We start from the raw sequence: 19,356 nt of genomic DNA, 5'->3' as shown, positions 1-19,356 counted from the left end.
GATCTTTTTAAAGGTATAGGCCTATGAACTCTCAAATTCTGGAGCTATGGATTTGAAGAACTGTGTCGACATATTATACACATATTCTGATGAAAGGTTTCGTTAAATTTATCGGACTCAAATTACAACAACAAAAAACACAGCCTATAGAAATCAGGATACATTATTATGTATTATGTGAGAAAGTGTGGCCTATATTGTTCAAGAATCAATGGTTAGGTATAACATTAGTGTAAATGACCACTGAACACAGGACATCTTCCATGCTTTTAAATGTATTAAATGAATGATCATTATGGGAATTTGATGGGGCGAACAAATTGAACACGATTGCTGATGCACCTCAGAAATAAAACATAATACTTTTTTTAAGGTAAAAGCTATAATATTACGAAAGTTAGAATTTAGTCCTACATGTTGACGATTATGCAAATGCGGCATTTTTTTCTCAATTAGAGATTAGATATAATCTTATCACGCAATGGGCTACAATAACTCATCGAATCAAGCAACAAGAAAAAAGTGGGTCCAGCCTATCTCTTGACGTGTGAAGTGTCGGGTCGCGGTTAGGTTTCCTCTAGATTTGGGCTAATGGTCGGAATCGGAAGAAAATGTGTTTTTAATAGGCTGTTGGGCTTCGATTCAGTTTGCAGGACAGTATGTGACGTCGAGACTGAGGAGGCGATTGGCTGCGCACGATAGCGATGGAGAGGGGAGTGGGGTTGGCTAAAATTAAGAGCAGTGCAAAGATTCAACAGTCCGAATAAGACTTTGCCACTGGAGCGGAGACGCACAACGATTAGTCGGTTTTTAACAATGTGTTCAACGAGTCAAAAAAGGAGAGTGTTTTAAGTTTGTTCTGTAGTAGACTAAGCGCATACCTGTTCAAAAAACAGTCGAAGTAACTTCCATTTTTTTTCAGCGTTTTTGTGTGCAGCCTGCCAATAAAACTACAGAGCTCACTCCGCGAGAGGTTTGTGCTTTTGGACGTTTAACTTCTACTACTCTCACCATGGAGTACACCTCTTCCCCGAAGCCACAGCTCTCCTCCAGGGCAAACGCGTTCTCGATAGCCGCTATCATGTCAAGTGGAAAAACGAAGGACAAGGAAACGGATGAAAACACCATCAAGCCACTTGGTAAGCCGATCGCGCACAGTGCCTTACATAGAATTCAAATGTTCAATATAGCCTACAATAGAGCGTGATAGTTTTCTTTTTGGCTATATTGTTTGTTAGATTGTTTAAATCAATCTTGACTTCGATTATGCTATGGGTTGTCTATAGGCCTAGGCCTACTTCTGAATGCATAATGTTCTATGGGCCTAAGGGGAAATAACTGAGAACCTTCATTTAAGATGTCTCACATGAATATGTTTGTATAACCTTTCACAAAATATTGGTCCAAAAATCAGGCAGTGCATAACCCCGTTCATAGACTCAGCAAAAGTTTCAGTTCCAGGTTTTATTAGTTGCATGTACGCGACACGCATGGATATACATTGTCCAACGAAATTCTTACTTGCAGGTTCCATCTCGACAATGCAACAACAATAATAAATAATACAATATACGAACATAAAGCAATATTGATGGATTTTACAGATGTAGGCCTACAAAAATATGTATTCAGTAGGCCTATGCTTAACTGAATAGGCTCTGAATTAACCGTTTATTGTATCCAGTGTCAACAAAAAGTGTATTGACTAATGAAACAAAGATATCAACATTATATCAGAATGTTCTCTATCCAGAAATATCATGCTGCGTTGGCTGTAGTGGTGCTTGCTGATAATTGCTAACATGTTGCTGAATATTTGATTTAATCAAGTTTACTTTTCAATTTATCCAAGAAAAGGGTAAATGTAAGGTTTTCGTCAGATAAATATTAGAATTCAGTGAATACATGGAGACATGGGTTAGTAGACTAGACCTGTATGCAATTACTGACATAGAAATATACACGGACATTGCTGTTAGCCACGTTGCTGTTAGCCAGAACTATATCATTGTGAGTAAAAAAGCGTGGCCATTTGTAGCCTACTGAAATAACCAATATGTTGTTTTTGTGATTCAGTTGCACTTTTGAAATTTGTAGTAGGCTAATTTAATGTCGTTCAATGGAAAGCAAATAGAAAAACCATTCATCTTCATTTTAATGTATATTCTTGCATTTGTCAAATACCCCTCACCTGTATTGATAATTATTAAAATTTATTTGAATACAAAACATTGTATTGGAATTTATATATATATATATATATATATATATATATATATATATATATATATATATATATATATAATTATATAGGCTACTAGGCTCGTTGGGTTTAATTGATACAATAATTCGTTCGACTACTTTCTAAAGCTAAATAATAATAACCAATTTATGACATTTTTGAAACAACTATGCCTATGCGTTTGTACATTGCTATAAACGTATATTAGGATATATACATATGTTTTAGCTGGAGTAAAAATAAACAAATGAAACCAGCATTTGAACATGGTGTTTTTTCATCCATAGAACAATTCGTGGAGAAGTCCTCCTGTAACCAAGGTTTGGGAGAGCTGTCTTCTCTAGATGGGCACGGAGATTTCAGCGGGAGCGCGCCTCCAGTGTGCACAGAGCCGCTGATCCCAACCACCCCCAGTGTTCCCAGCGAGGAGATGGCCAAAATCTCCTGCAGTTTAGAGACCAAGGAACTCTGGGACAAATTCCATGATCTCGGCACTGAGATGATCATCACAAAATCTGGAAGGTAAACTTCAATTTCTCACTGCAAAAACAAAAAGTGTTACATGTTAAAGCATGTGTGTACAATATTACCGAACCACGTAGGCCTATTGGCTTACTTTTTAAATGTGAACGACAATTATACTCTAATGTAGCCTAACACGAAAACTAAAGCTACATTTTATAATCCTGTTATAAGCCTATCTGATTACCCATGTCATATTAAGCATTGGGTAATTGGATGTTCTGTTTTGTATTTTGCAGGCTCAAGGAATAACATTTTTTTATAAAATATGTAGCCTATAATAAGACTAATTTCGGCAGTTATTTATGTTTATTTTTTTTTACATATGTGTGCGATAATGTGCGATAATTGCACCTCAAATCATTGTAGCGCACCTACCATGCGTGGAAATGTTTATAGCCTAAGGCTAATTATGTCATCGATTTACAACTCCAAATGTTGAGAAATAAAAACATTTGTATAAATATTAACATCATTTAAGCAAAATACTTTTCCTCGTCATGCTCGTCAAAATATATTACAGGCAAATATTCTCCCTTCCATGAATATCTATTAAAAAAATATATAGGGAATATGCCTCAAGCTAAAAACATGTTTCATCAAATAGCCTACAGATAAAGGAAACATAAACCTCATACAAAACAGGAGCTACTGATCATATTTATGGACAAAGGAATTCAGTGAAATATGACTCTCATCATCTTATATTTTACTTGGAGCCTAGGTTTGAGTAAATATTTATCTCTCAGCGAAAATGGTTGGCGTGGGTTTGTGTAGTCGTTGTGTTTACCGTATCTCTTCCCCTCCAACAGAAGAATGTTCCCCACCATCCGTGTGTCCTTCTCCGGGGTGGACCCGGACGCCAAATACATCGTGCTGATGGACATTGTTCCCGTCGACAACAAACGCTACCGATACGCCTACCACAGGTCGTCCTGGCTCGTGGCGGGCAAAGCGGACCCTCCTCTGCCTGCACGGTGGGTGACTTTTTTTTCTTTCGTCTCTCGTCACTGCGAGGCTTTTATGCACGAGTCGTTAATGTAAAAATCATTCACAAAATGGTATGTGGTAGTAGCCAATGACGCTAATTATTGTTATATGGATAGCAAATACCCTATATGGCTTAGATAAATACACTTTGGAAGTATTTTTTAACTTGACCGACAAAGGTCTGCATTGGAACAAATCCGTCCTTTTGATTTTGAATAGCATGATACTACGTTTTTCTGTGTTTGCATGGGCCTTTTCGATGATAAAATGTATTTTAATATACATATTGTATTTATATTGCAGGTTATACGTGCACCCTGACTCTCCTTTCACTGGGGAACAGCTGCTCAAACAAATGGTGTCTTTCGAGAAAGTAAAGCTCACCAACAACGAACTGGACCAACATGGACACGTATGTTATTGATTTGTCATTGGTATTGAAACATTGATGCATATTCATGTTATTTCTGCCATGAATTGAAACATGAAATCATTAGAAGGCTGTATAGACTAACCCGAGAAAAATCCCATGCAGGCTGTCCTCATCATTTAACTAACTGATTAAGGACTTGTGGAGAGTTTCCCCGTGCAATATTGTATTAATAATTATTATCTCAAAGTGTAAACAATATTGACAAATTACAATGATAATTTGGAGGATATTTCTAAAATATGTACGGGACTTGTGTTTAGATGGCATTATAACGGTTTAAATAAATTAACATACTTGCAGGTGATTTATTAAAGAATTGCTCTTTAAACTTTCCATAAAATCTCGTGGAATTTTCCCATGGGAAATCATTTTTTCCAAATCTCTTTCACATGTTATTGGGAAATGAAATGTTCCCAACTGTAAATCAGAGACGTGTTGGATTCCAAACCCACATGTTGCTTGGTTTCACCTGTGAAGTTCCAGTTACATTTGATCATTTAAATTCATATTTTCTTGATATTCAAATCATATTTTTTTCCGTAAGGGAAATTATTACGGCCTACATTTTAACAAGAATCAGAAACACGTGCTAAACTAAAGAACTATAAGCCTATAGTTCAGAAACGAAAACAATAATGCAACACCATTCATTTACATTCTAAACATTATTAGGCTACCATCATACACTGATTAGCCTACACCATACCAAACCAACAGGTTGTGCGGAAAAACGTCTCCTTGAATTTTCAAACACGTTAAATTTCGAGGGCATGTCCGTGGTATTCGATAGATAAAAATAGTAGGCCTATCGGCGAGAGCAATGCGATATGATGACAACACCAGATAGATATTTGCTAAACAATGTGAATGATGTCATGGGATTTTGATTTTCATGAAGCAAGTAAAGACCGATAAAGCTGATTGGATAGGATAAAACAAATCATTTTTCCTGTTGATCTAAAAAATATCTCTAATGGTTACCAATGCGGAATTTAAGAGAGATTCATGCATGCATTTAACCCCATCAATAATTGGCATTCAAATATAATCATTTTCGAAAACCTTGACAGTGAATGTCGTTTTGTAGGCTAGTCATTTGAAATTGCCTTGACACAAAGACACATCATGTTATAATGCACCTGGCAGCTTTTAACAGGCAGCTTTCAAAAGCTCACTCTATTTCATCATTCTCAGGAACAGTAATTCTGACTCGAAATAAGCCTGCATATTTCAAACAATAAATCATTTTGTTCCCATTGCTTCCTATACATGCACAAGTTCAAGTTGAGATGTGTCAATTGTGAGCATTTTAGCTGAATGTTGATGAAGGCAGGCAGAAACTCCTAGTTCTTAGGACACCATACCACACCATGTCCTTTGCCCAGTACAGTCTCACATACAGTATACTGTATGAATCTAGATCTGAACCATAGGGATCTGAACCAGAGTATAGCAGACTAACTCCCCACAGCCACACAGTAACACAATATAACATTCTTGCTGAGCCACTGTATAGACTATGGAGTCAGATAAAGGACAAATGCTCTTCATCAAATAAAATGCTATTTGTCACATGCTTCGTAAACAGCAGGTGTAGACTAACAGTGAAAAGCTTACTTACGGGTCATTTTCCAGCAATGCAGAGTTAAAAATAAAGATAACAAATATAAAATTAAAATATAAATACATGAATGAGGAATACTGTAAATACATGAATGAGGAATACTGTAGATACATGAATAACAATAATGAGGAAAAATAACATGGCTATATATAGGGAGTACCAGTACCGATTTGATGTGCAGGGGTACGAGGTAATTGAGGTAGATATGTAGATATACAGTGCATTGGGAAAGTATTCAGACCCCTTTACTTTTCCCACATTTTGTAACGGTACAGCTTTATTCTAAAATGTATTCAATCATTTTTCCCCCTCATCAATCTGAAATCAAATCAAATCAAATGTATTTGTCACATACACATGGTTAGCAGATGTTAATGCGAGAGTAGCGAAATGCTTGTGCTTCTAGTTCCGACAATGCAGTAATATCCAACGAGTAATCTAACCTAACAATTTCACAACAATTACCTTATACACACAAGTGTAAAGGAATGAATAAGAATATGTACATAAAAATATATGAATGAGTGATGGTATAGAACGGCATAGGCAAGCTGCAGTGGATGGTATAGAGTACAGTATATACATATGAGATGAGTAATGTAGGATATGTAAACATATAAAAATGGCATTGTTTAAAGTGGCTAGTGATACATTACATCAAGATGGCAAGACGCAGTAGATGGTATAGAGTACAGTATATACATATGAGATGAGTAATGTAGGGTATGTAAACATTATATGAAGTGGCATTGTTTAGTGGCTAGTGATACATTTATTACATCAATTTTTCCATTATTAAAGTGGCTGGAGTTGAGTCAGTATGTTGGCAGCAGCCACTCAATGTTAGTGATGGCTGTTTAACAGTCTGATGGCCTTGAGATAGAAGCTGTTTTTCAGTCTCTCGGTCCCTGCTTTGATGCACCTGTACTGACCTCGCCTTCTGGATGATAGCGGGGTGAACAGGCATTGCCTCGGGTGGTTGTTGTCCTTGATGATCTTTTTGGCCTTCCTGTGACATCGGGTGGTGTAGGTGTCCTGGAGGGCAGGTAGTTTGCCCCGGTGATGCGTTGTGCAGACCTCACTATACCCTCTGGAGAGCTTTATGGTTGTGGGCGAAGCAGTTGCCGTACCTGGCGGTGATACAGCCCGACAGGATGCTCTTGATTGTGCATCTGTAAAAGTTTGTGAGTGTTTTTGGTGACAAGCCGAATTTCTTCAGCCTCCTGAGGTTGAAGAGGCACTGCTATGCCTTCTTCACCACGCTGTCTGTGTGGTTGGACCATTTCAGTTTGTCCGTGATGTGTACGCCGAGGAACTTAAAACTTTCTACCCTCTCCACTACTGTCCCATTGATGTGGATAGGGGGGTGCTCCCTCTGCTGTTTCCTGAAGTCCACGATCATCTCCTTTGTTTTGTTGACGTTGAGTGTGAGGTTATTTTCCTGACACCACACTCCGAGGGCCCTCACCTCCTCCCTGTAGGCCATCTTGTCATTGTTGGTAATCAAGCCTACCACTGTAGTGTCATCTGCAAACGTGATGATTGAGTTGGAGGCGTGCATGGCCACGCAGTCGTGGGTGAACAAAGAGTACAGGAGAGGGCTGAGAACGCACCCTTGTGGGGCCCCAGTGTTGAGGATCAGCGGGGTGGAGATGTTGTTACCTACCCTCACCACCTGGGGGCGGCCCGTCAGGATGTCCAGAACCCAGTTGTACAAGGCGGGGTCGAGACCCAGGGTCTCGAGCTTGATGACGAGTTTGGAGGGTACTATGGTGTTAAATGCTGAGCTGTAGTCGATGAACAGCATTCTCACATAGGTATTCCTCTTGTCCAGATGGGTTAGGCCAGTGTGCAGTGTGATTGCGACTGCGTCGTCTGTGGACCTATTGGGGCGGTAAGCAAATTGGAGTGGGTCTAGGGTGTCAGGTAGGGTGGAGGTGATATGGTCTTTGACTAGTCTCTCAAAGGACTTCATGATGACGGAAGTGAGTGCTACGGGGCGCTAGTCATTTAGCTCAGTTACCTTGGCCCCCTTTAAGCTTGTGGGGACAGCAGACTGGGATAAGGATTGATTGAATATGTCCGTAAACACACCAGCCAGTTGGTCTGCGCATGCTCTGAGGACGTGGCTGGGGATGCCGTCTGGGCCTACAGCCTTGCAAGGGTTGACACGTTTAAATGTTTTGCTCACGTTGGCTGCGGTGAAGGAGAGCCTGCAGGTTTTGGTAGCGGGCCGTGTCAGTGGCACTGTATTGTCCTCAAAGCGAGCAAAGAAGTTTAGTCAGTCTGGGAGCAAGACATCCTGGTCCGCGACGGGGCTGGTTTTCCTTTTATAGTCCGTGATTGACTGTAGACCCTGCCACATACCTCTCGTGTCTGAGCCGTTGAATTGCGACTCCACTTTGACTCTATACTGACGCTTAGCTTGTTTGATTGCCTTGCGGAGGGAATAGCTACACTGTTTGTATTCTGTCATGTTTCCGGTCACCTTGCCCTGATTAAAAGCAATGGTTCCCGCTTTCAGTTTTGAGCGAATGCTGCCATCAATCCACGGTTTCTGGTTTGGGAATGTTTTAATAGATGCTGTGGGTACGACATCGCCGATGCACTTGTATATAAACCCACTCACCGACTCAGCGTATTCGTCAATGTTGTTGTTCGCCGCAATGCGGAACATATCCCTGTCCACGTGATCGAAGCAATCTTGAAGCATGGAATCCGATTGGTCGGACCAGCGTTGAACAGACCTGAGTGCGGGAGCTTCCTGTTTTAGTTTCTGTCTATAGGCTGGAAGCAGCAAAATGGAGTCATGGTCAGCTTTTCTGAAAGGAGGGTGGGGAAGGGCCTTATATGCATCGCGGAAGTTAGAGTAGCAATGATCTAGGGTTTTGCCAGCCCTGGTAGCGCAATCGATATGCTGATAGAATTTAGGGAGCCTTGTTTTCAGATTAGCCTTGTTAAAATCCCCAGCTACAATAAATGCAGCCTCAGGATATGTGGTTTCCAGTTTACATAGAGTCAAATGAAGTTCGTTCAGGGCCATCGATGTGTCTGCTTGGGGGGGATATATGCGGCTGAGATTATAATCGAAGAGAATTCTCTAGGTAAATAATGCGGTCGGCATTTGATTGTGAGGAATTCTAAATCAGGTGAACAGAAGGACTTGAGTTCCAGTATGTTGTTATGATCACACCACATCTCGTTAATCATAAGGCATACACCCCCGCCCTTCTTCTTACCAGAAAGATGCTTGTGTTCTGTCGGCGCGATGCGTGAAGAAACCAGCTGGCTGTACCAACTCCGATAGCGTGTCTCGAGTGAGCCATGTTTCCGTGAAACAAAGAACGTTACAGTCTCTGATGTCTCTCTGGAAGGCTACCCTTGCACGGATTTCGTCTACCTTGTTGTCAAGAGACTGGACATTGGCAAGTAGTATGCTCGGGAGCAGTGCGCGATGTGCCTGTCTACAGAGCCTGACCAGAAGACCGCTCCGTCTGCCCCTTCTACGGCGTCGTTGTTTTGGGTCGCCGGCTGGGATCTGATCCATTGTCCTGGGTGGTGGGCAAAACAGAGGATCCGCTTCGGGAAAGTCGTATTCCTGGTCGTAATGTTGGTGAGTTGACGTTGCTCTTATATCCAATAGTTCCTCCCGACTGTATGTAATAAAACCTAAGATTACCTGGGGTAACAATGTAAGAAATAACACATAAAAAAACAAAATACTGCATAGTTTCCTAGGAACGCGAAACGAGGCGGCCATCTCTGTCGGCGCCGGGAGTACACAATACCCCACAGAATACCCCATAACGACAAAGCAAAAATAGTTTTTTCGAAATTTTAGGAAATGTAGAAAAAAAGAAAAAAAGAAATATCACATTAACATAAGTATTCCGACCCTTTACTCAGTACTTCATCGAAGCATCTTTGGCAGCGATTACAGCATCTGGTCTTCCTGGGTATGATGCTACAAGCTTGACACACCTGCATTTAGGGAGTTTCTCCCATTCTTCTCTGCAGATCCTCTCAAGCTCTGTCATGTTGGATGGGGAGTGTCGCTGCACAGCTATTTTCAGGTATCTCCAGAGATGTTCGATCGGGTTCAAGTCCGGGCTCTGGCTGGGTCACTCAAGGACATTCAGAGACTTGTCCTGAAGCCTCTCCTGCGTTGTCTTGGTTGTGTACTTAGGGTCGTTGTTCTGTTGGAAGGTGAACCTTCGCCCCAGTCTGAGGTCCTGAGTGCTCTGGAGAAGGTTTTCATCAAGGATGGCTCTGTACTTTGTTCCCTTCATCTTTCCCTCGATCCTGACTAGTCTCTGCCGCTGAAAAACAGCGCTGAAAAACATCCCCAAAGCATGATGCTGTCACCTTCACTGTAGGGATGATGCCAGGTTTCCTCCAGACGTGACGCTTGGCATTCAGGCCAAAGAGTTCAATATTGGTTTCATAAGAACAGAGAATCTTGTTTCTCATGGTCTGAGAGTTCTTTAGGTGCTTTTGACAAACTCCAAGCGGAAGGTCATGTGCCTTTTCCTGAGGAGTGGCTTCCGTCTGGCCACTCTCAATAAAGGCCAGATTGGTTGAGTGCTGCTCTAGGAAGAGTCTTGGTGTTTCCACGCTTCTTCCATTTAAGAATGATGGAGGCCACTGTGTTCTTGGGGACCATCAATGCAGCAAAAAATGTTGGTACCCTTCCCCAGATCTGCGCCTTGACACAATCCTGTCTCGGAGCTCTACAGACAATTCCTTTGACCTCATAGCTTGGTTTTTACTCTGACATGCACTGTCAACTGTGGGACCTTTATATAGACAGGTATGTGCCTTTCCAAATCATGTCCTCTCAATTGAATTTACCACAGGTGGACTCCAATCAAGTTGTAGAAACATCTCAAGGATGATCAATGGAAACAGGATGCACCTGAGCTCAATTTCGAGTCTAATAGCAAAGGGTCTGAAACTTATTTAAATAAGGTATTTCTGTTTTTTATTTGTTACTAATTTTAAAAAATGTTTAAAAACCTGTTTTTCGCTTTGTCATTATGGGGTATTGTGTGTAGATTTATAAGGATAAAAATGACTTTCATCAATTTTAGAATCAGGCTGTAACGCAACAAAATGTGGAAAAAGTGAAGGGCTATGAATACTTTCCGAATGCTCTGTAGGTGGGGTAAAGTGACTAGCCAACAGGATAGATAATAAACTGAGCTGCAGCAGCAGCGTATGTGGTGTTTGTGTTTGTGTGTGTGTGGTGTCAGTATGCATGTGTACACGTTATGTGTGTGTGGGCATATGTAGTGTGTGTACGTGTATGTGTGTGTTGGGGTGTCAGTGTAAGTATGTGTAAGTGTGTTGGTAGAGTCCCAGGTAGATACGTCCTGTTAGTGTTTTTGCTTGTAAGCAGGAAGCAGGATGATAGAGTTATGGTCTGATTTGCCGAAGGGAGGGCCTTGTAAGCAGGAAGATGGAGTTATGGTCTGATTTGCTAAAGGGAGGGCCTTGTAAGCATTTCTGTGTGTGGAATAAAGGTCATATAAAGTTGTCACCTCTAGTTCCACAAGTGACATGCTGGTAAAAATGTAAAAAGCATTTCAGTTTCCCTGCTGTAAAATCACCGGCCACGAGAAACTCTGCCTCTGAATGTGTATTTCTTATTTGAGTATAACTCTATGCAGCTTGTTGAGTGCTGTCTTAGTGCCAGCATCGGTTTGTGGTGGTAAATAGACAGCTATGAAAAATATAGATGAAGATATGGTCTGCAACTTATCATGAGGTATTCTAACTCAGGACAGCAAAAACTTGAGACTTCCTTAACATTAGAGAATGTGCACCAGATGTTGTTAACAAAGAGACACACCCCTCCTTCCTTCGTCTTACATGAGTCTGCCATCCAGTCTTGAAGATGCATCGAAAAACCAGCGTGATGTATATCAATGTCCTCATTCAGCCACGACTCTGAGAAATATAGGATATTACAGTTTTTCAGGTCCTGTTGATAGGATAGTCTTGAACAGAGCTCATCCAGTTTGTTCTCCAGTGATTGCATGTTCACCAATAGAATATAGGGCAATGGCGGTTTATTTGCTCGCCGACAGTCTTGTCAGGATGTCTGCTCCGCTGCCTCTCTTTTTCCGCCACTTCCTCTTTCGATTCCCGGGGAGTAGGGCCTGGTCCGTAGTAAGCAGAGTGTCCAGAGCTGACAACTCGTTGAAGTAAACATTTTTGTCCAGATTGAGATTAGTGAAAGCTGTTCTGATGTCCAGAAGCTGTTTTCGGTCATAGGAAGAGATGTCGGAGACATTATGTACAAAAAGAAATACGACCAGCTTAAAAAAAAAAAAAAGATTGCTCAGGAACCCATAAGACGGCTGCTATCCACTGCAGCGCCATCTTCACAGAAGATAAAGATCAAGCAGAACAACTAAGAGCTGAGGAAAATGGTTCTCAGACTCCATAGTGTTAACATGTTAATCTTTTCACACTCCTCTCTACGATGCCACCCCAGTCATCCTCTCTCACTCTATCACCTCGCCTCTTCTATCTCCATGCTCTCTCTTTCTACTTCCTGTCATCTCTCTCCACACCTCTCTCTCTCATTCTCTCTCCTCTATCTAATCCAGTGTTTGCCCTCTCTGTGTCTCTATAGATCATACTAAACTCCATGCATAAGTACCAGCCCCGGGTCCACATCATCAAGAAGAAGGACCACACCGCCTCCCTTCTCAACCTCAAGTCAGAGGAGTTCCGCACCTTCGTTTTCACCGAGACTGTCTTTACCGCGGTCACAGCCTACCAGAACCAGCTGGTGAGCAGTAAATCACTACTCAACTGTTCTGTACTAAGGTCTTATTTATTAATGCACACAACGTAAAACCAAACAAGCGTTTTGTATTTGACTACAGTTACTCCCTCCTCCTTTCTTCCGTATTGTGCCTAGTGAACATGACCCAGGGGTCACCAGGGAGGACGTGTTCTGTTGCTGGATAGTGTTCACGGGTAGAGACAATATGTTGAATATAGGGGGTTGTGTGGCTGGTTTACAGACAACATGCATAGGGAGTGTGTTCAGCTCTGTCTAAAACCAGTTTTGCCACCCAGGTTATCCCTGACTCCCTTTGTGTGTTTAGTCTGGCTATCCCATGGAAAAAGATAGAGAGAGCGAGACAGACAGACAGAAAGGGAGAGGGATAAGAGTCTGAGACAGAGAGAAAGGAGAAAATAGCATCTAATCTGTTTGCGGGCCTCTTTCTTTCCAGATAACCAAGCTGAAGATCGACAGCAACCCGTTTGCGAAAGGCTTCCGAGACTCCTCCCGACTGACGGACATGGAGAGGTACAGGGAATTTTATGTCCTTGCCTGTTTGTTTATTTCTGTCCGGCGCGGATAAGATAAACAAGGGGAATGGAACTGGGAGAGAGGGTTGAGAGTAGTCGTGTTAGGAGCTAGCTATGGAGCGATGTACTCATTAGCAAGTGCACATGCCGTGTTGTTTATTTATTTCTGCTCATTAGGAGTGTGTGTGTATGGAGGGAGGGTATGCATGTGTGTGTGTGTGAATGTGCGTGCGTGCGTGCGTGCGTGCGTGTGTGTGTGTGTGGTACAGTTTTGCATACGTGTGTGTGTGTTACAGAGAAATTGAGAGAAAAAGGAGGAGGGGACACTGAATTTGTTTTGCAACTAGATGAAGGACTGTGTTACTGTATAGTGTTGGTTTTTATTTCAATGCCAGTAATTGTCTGAAATGTTTATTTCTATAGAAATCTTATGGTTATCTGAGTGACTTCCCAGGGTGCAATGCCAACCCACCCTACTATAAACTTTGGGCTAACACACACACACACACACACACACACACACACACACACACACACACACACACACACACACGCACACGCACACGCACACGCACACGCACACGCACACGCACACGCACACACACACACACACACACACACACACACACACAGAGTCCCATCCAAAGGATTTCACGACCTACAGCCAAACACACCTTTTTTTTTGATTGACCAATTCCAGTACTGTTGCCAAAATCAGCTGATAAATCAGACCATCTTAGGCCATTTCCCAACCAAACAAGCAAAGTCAAAGACTGCCAAGAGACATCCAGACAACCAACTCCCCCTTTCTGGCTGTCTCTTTTTTAAGGCTGTGAATTAGATCTGATCAATTGATCTTCAGGGAGCTGCAGAAATCACATTAGTCTGGAGTCAGCCACTGCACTAAAACACAGTGTAATTTGATTGGCTGCTGTGACTGATTGAAACCAGCCCCCTGCGTCGTGGCCTACTGTGGCCTCTGTGCCGGACAGGCCAGAGCTGATAAAAACACACGCACATTTGTACTGCACCGCTGACAGATATTGCACTTTCCTAACTTAATTGGGGAGCTAATGTGGACGCATGGCTCTTGTGATACAGACCACTCCTGTCCAACCAACCCTCCTCCTCCACCACCACCATATCTGTCCCTCTCTGTGTCACTGAGGCGCTGTCTGACAAGACTCACAGGAACTAATGCACTTTTTGTTAGAGTACACACACTAAGACTAAGACACACACACTGCTTTAATTAGGTACTTTGATACTTAGAAAAGAAGGATCTTTGCTTTTTATGCTCCAAAGAGGTATCAAAACGATTGAAAAATGTTGTTGTGTATTCTGGGCTTTTCTATCTTTATCTACATTATGTGTGATTTTGTTGCACTGGGATTTTATAGACCGTAAATTTGCCTTTATAACTAAAATGTTATGGGCTCGTTATTTTTACATACCTAATGTATACAGATATATTGACTGTGTGCAGATATGTTGTGTTTGCTGATATATTGTGTATCTATTGTCTGCATACTGTACATTCAGCATTGTCTGTCACCAGTGTAACTATAAAAGATATAATTTGGGTTATAGGTTACTGCAAAGACATGATATATCTTGGTGAGTTGTTTTGGGGTATTGGTGTGAATGCAGATACAGTATATATTGGACTGAATGTACATTTTACTTTAGAATAGGATATTTCCATATTTTGGTGTGAATGTACCAATATGTTTAAGAGTGAACATAGAGATATATTTTGGGCCTTTCTCTTTGGTTTTTGCTGCAGGGAAAGTGTTGAGAGTTTAATCCACAAGCACTCGTACGCACGGTCGCCAATACGCACCTACGCAGGTGAGGAGGAGACACTGGGGGATGACGGCCACGCCGCACACAGGGGTAAGAGAGTTGGTCACACACTGATGATGTCATCACACACGTTTCACAAGATGCACATCATGCTAATGAGCCAAATGAGGGTCGTTTGGTGTTACTACTACCACGTTATTTTACCAAATAATTCAAACAGCCGTCATTCACATAAATGGACCAATAGAAGGCTGCTGAGTCAATGTAGTGCAACATCAATGACAGTATTATAGTAAGAGGTCTCTAACAGCGTTTCTCCATCTCTCTCTAAGGTTCTGCGTTCACCGCCTCTGACAACCTCTCCCTGAGCTCCTGGGTCACCGCCACCTCTGGTTTCTCAGGCTTCCAGCACCCCCAGTCCCTCTCTGCCATGGGCTCCAGCAGTGCTTCCATGGCCAACCCCTTGACCCACCCCATGCAGGGCTCCCTGCCCCCCTACAGCCGGCTGGGCATGCCCCTGACGCACTCAGCCTTGGCGGGCACCATGCAGGGCAACGGGCCCTCCTTCCCCTCCTTCCACATGCCCCGCTACCACCACTACTTCCAGCAGGGCCCCTACGCTGCCATCCAGGGACTGCGCCACTCCTCCACCGTTATGACCCCCTTTGTATGACTCCCTCTGGGGTGACTGCCTGGCCGAGTAGCCCCTCATTAGCTACAACTACGCTTATAGACACACTTCCACACACAAGTAGATAGACTCACCGATTTGTCCGCCTCAGCATTATCACCCATCGTCACCACCATGTCCTTGTAAATAATAGCCCTCTGGCCGAGGCGATTGACTGGACGACCTGGAGAGGCTGCCTGGCTGCTGTCCTGCATGCTGACAGCTGAACCAGAGAGGAAACAGACTCCTACGGGACCTGGTGAAACAGACACAGAGACCCACAGACTGATATGAACACTAGATATGAACACTATTGACCTGCATATGAACATTTACGACCCAGATATGAAAACTGATGATCCAGGTGTAAAAAAAAAAATCAACAACAGAGATGCTGAGGAATGATGACCATGCACAGTGATGCGTTGTGGGAAATAGGTAATGGTCTGCTTGTGATGACTGTCGTTTGCCCCTGCCCTCCAACTGTTGGTCACAATATTCATGTTGCACCCATTCTCCAGAAAAGCATGGACAGGAGAACCAGTGAACTGTCTGGCTGACGGACATTAAAACCAGAGGGTGTGGTAATTGTTTGTTCTCTCACAGCTTCTGAGGTTAATGAAGAATACGGGCCTCCAAAAGTTACGGGCGTGCACAACTTCCAATCCTGGGCACCGCTTGTGGCCACAGAGGAGAACTGTCTTCACTCCAGCTGCTGGGGCATGGAGGAATGGCAGCCATTTTAGACTGAGTCAAAAGATTCCCACAGCTTGCTGACCAAAACTCACAGGGAGGGTAGAGGCAACATCTCTCCTCTCCTGCTTGAACTCAAACTCTGTTAAGCTTCCTCTGCAGGCAGAATCCTATAGCCTCCTCCAGTCAGGTTGGCTGTTGCCATGGTAGTCACATTTGTGCGCATAGATGCCCTAGAGACAGAGAGAAGCCAGTTGTTTCTTTCCCATCTAAAAAGCCAGCCATGTGTACAGTGAAGAAGTTATAGTGGAAGATGATCATGTTTGATAGCAGTACATAAATATATCCACACTACACAAACACACACACACAGGACACAAACTATAAGACGAATGTCACATTATAGTGCCATATCATAGGACGCATGCTGTTGCAACAGATAACACAGAAAACATTTGTTTAAAAAAATCCTGACCCTAACCGGGTCTCAAACTACTTTTTCAGTTTCCTTTGTCATCCAAAAAGCTTCTATTCACCTCATACCTTTTTATGTACTGCATCCAATGAGTAAAACATGTATTAGATTTGTGAGGTCAATGAAAAGGTGACGTTTGTTCATGTCTCACGTGTGAATGGGCCCTAGAAGACCTTTGGAGGACCTCTCTAGCGAAGTCACAGAGCGTTAAAATCACACTACGTCGTAACGTATCCCCAACACCAGCAGATTGTCTTCTCTAACCAATCAATGGCAAATCAGTAATGTATCAATGAAGTACCAAGAGGGGGAGAGAACCTGCAGACTCTGCAGCCCTGAAAGGCTAAGATGGACTTTCTCTTGCTGTATTGGCCTGAAGCTTGATTCACCACCTAACCAATACATAACCTCTGGCGCCACACTATAGACTGATTACTGTAGCAGGATCTATGTCTGCCTCAGGCTGTGTCAACACTACAGCACTCTGGGAGAAAGTCCACACCTGTAAATAATGACTCAGTGGTGCCTCCCCTTAGAGGGGGGTGGGCAGGGAGGGAGATCTGTTTTGGTCGTCACATCATTGGCGATTCATCAAGCTAGCCCCTTCTAACCAAAATGACACAGAAGCTGAGATAGTGACACAAAACGCATAGTGTATGCATCGGTGCCTTTGTAGTGCCACTCCTCCAAAAAAAAAAGAATAATTGCAGATTGATTCATCCATTCAATGATGTCTCATACAGTTTGTTACCACAGTAAAACCAATGTTATTGTAAAATGCCGTTCCTATTTTGGCAAGAATATGACACCTAAGGCAGCGTTGTAAACCTCTAATTCACAGCTAAGATATACTGACAATTATTTTTAGTATGAAGATTTCTCTTTCGGGGCAAAATGGGACAAACTTGGATTGAAGTGAAGGTCTAATACAGTATTTCATTGTTGGTTTTGTTTTCAATGCTGAGTCTCTTGATTTTATTATGCTGAACAAACCAATCACATGGAGCCAAAAAAAATAAGCATAAATTAGGCTACAATTTGGCCATATTATTGTGGGCACTAACTCTGCATTTAGCTTACATTACTGTTCCCACTTACTCACCATTTGCATACCATGTGTCCACAAGCGGTCAGCAGGTTTGGAGTTGGAATGAGTTTTGCAGGATTTCTTTGTTGAAAACGTGTTGATGGACAACTCTCAGTAGCCTACACAATGCATGGACTTGGAGGCGTTATCGAGGTGCTATCAAACATGAAGATTACCAGTGAGGGCATTAACTCTTTCAGTTGAAAGACGCAAGTGTTTTCAATGTTAAACAATTTTGCATAAGAACTCTAACAAAGGTCTTCACATGGTGTTCTCTTCAATCTATAGCCCACATCTGGAATTCACTCCCCATCTTTCAACATGTCCTGGTGTATGCAGCTGCCAATCTCGCCATGTCTTGGTAGGAGGGGGATTGTAACTTTAAACTTTCCATTTTGAACAATGTGTATGCACACTCAAAGTATGCCATGGGAAATAGATCTGCAAGGATTTTGTCATGTTTTTGTTGTGTTTTTATTATTACTTTAAGTGTAATCTAAATATACAGGATGACATCTAACAAGATTTTGTTTCGTTGATTTTTTAAGTGCAATATATTTATTTCTGCTCTGAAAATGATCATGTGTAATGTACTATCTGACGCTTAAAAATATGCACTACCATTCAAAAGTTTGGGGTCACTTAGAAATGTCCTTGTTTTTGAAAGAAAAGCACATTTTTTGACCATTAAACAACATCAAATTGATCAGAAATACAGTGTAGACATTGTTAATGTTGTAAATGACTATTGTAGCTGGAAATGTCAGATTATTTTAATGTAATATCTACATAGACGAACAGAGGCCCATTATCAGCAACCATCACTCCTGTGTTCCAATGGCACATTGTGTTAGCTAATCCAAGTTTATCATTTTAAAAGGCTAATTGATCATTAGAAAAGTATTTTGCAATTATGTTAGCACAGCTGAAAACTGTTGTCCTGATGAAAGAAGCAATAAAACTGGCCTTCTTTACACTAGTTGAGTATCTGGAGCATCAGCATTTGTGGGTTTGATTACAGGCTCAAAATGGCCAGAAACAAATAACTTTCTTCTGAAACTCATCAGTCTATTCTTGCTCTGAGAAATGAAGGTTATTCCATGTGAGAAATTGCCAAGAAACTGAAGATCTCCCTGTGTATTACTCCCTTCAGAGAACTGTGCAAAATTGCTCTAACCAGAATAGAAAGAGGAGTGGGAGGCCCCGGTGCACAACTGAGCAAGAGGACAAGTACATTAGAGTGTCTAGTTTGAGAAGCAGATGCCTCACAGTCCTCAACAGTCCTCAACTGGCAGCTTCATTCAATAGTACCCGCAAAACACCAGTCTCAATGTCAACAATGAAGAGGCAACTCCAGGATGCTGGCCTTCTAGGCATTAACATTGTCTACACTATATTTCTGATCAATTTGATGTTATTTTAATGGACAAAAACATTTGCTTTTCTTTCAAAAACAAGGACATTTCTAACTGACCCCAAACTTTT

General features: G+C 42.1%; 1 protein-coding gene across 3 annotated transcripts; it reads left to right on the top strand.

Annotated features, from left to right (window-relative positions):
- The first annotated feature begins 586 nt into the window (after positions 1 to 586).
- LOC106581161 (T-box transcription factor TBX20) lies at positions 587 to 18,632 on the top strand. Of its 3 annotated transcripts, XM_014163044.2 has the most exons (9): positions 587 to 1,139; positions 2,530 to 2,764; positions 3,577 to 3,741; positions 4,058 to 4,166; positions 12,452 to 12,610; positions 13,062 to 13,138; positions 14,731 to 14,757; positions 14,927 to 15,036; positions 15,279 to 18,632. In XM_014163044.2, the coding sequence occupies exons 1-9, from the start codon at positions 1,013 to 1,015 to the stop codon at positions 15,617 to 15,619; spliced, it is 1,350 nt and encodes a 449-aa protein (XP_014018519.1). In that variant the 5' UTR covers positions 587 to 1,012; the 3' UTR covers positions 15,620 to 18,632. The 3 variants fall into 3 exon arrangements, with proteins under 3 accessions (XP_014018519.1, XP_014018531.1, XP_014018526.1); XM_014163056.2 differs by lacking the exon at positions 14,731 to 14,757 and having other exon boundaries at positions 590 to 1,139; positions 15,279 to 18,631; XM_014163051.2 differs by lacking the exon at positions 14,731 to 14,757 and having other exon boundaries at positions 590 to 1,139; positions 14,924 to 15,036; positions 15,279 to 18,631.
- The last annotated feature ends 724 nt before the right edge of the window (positions 18,633 to 19,356 follow it).

The sequence above is a fragment of the Salmo salar genome, chromosome ssa02 (genome assembly GCF_905237065.1).
Source record: "Salmo salar chromosome ssa02, Ssal_v3.1, whole genome shotgun sequence".
Lineage (NCBI taxonomy): Eukaryota > Metazoa > Chordata > Actinopteri > Salmoniformes > Salmonidae > Salmo > Salmo salar.
Note: the sequence above shows the minus strand (reverse complement) of the source record. Positions and strands in the feature narration are given on the sequence as shown.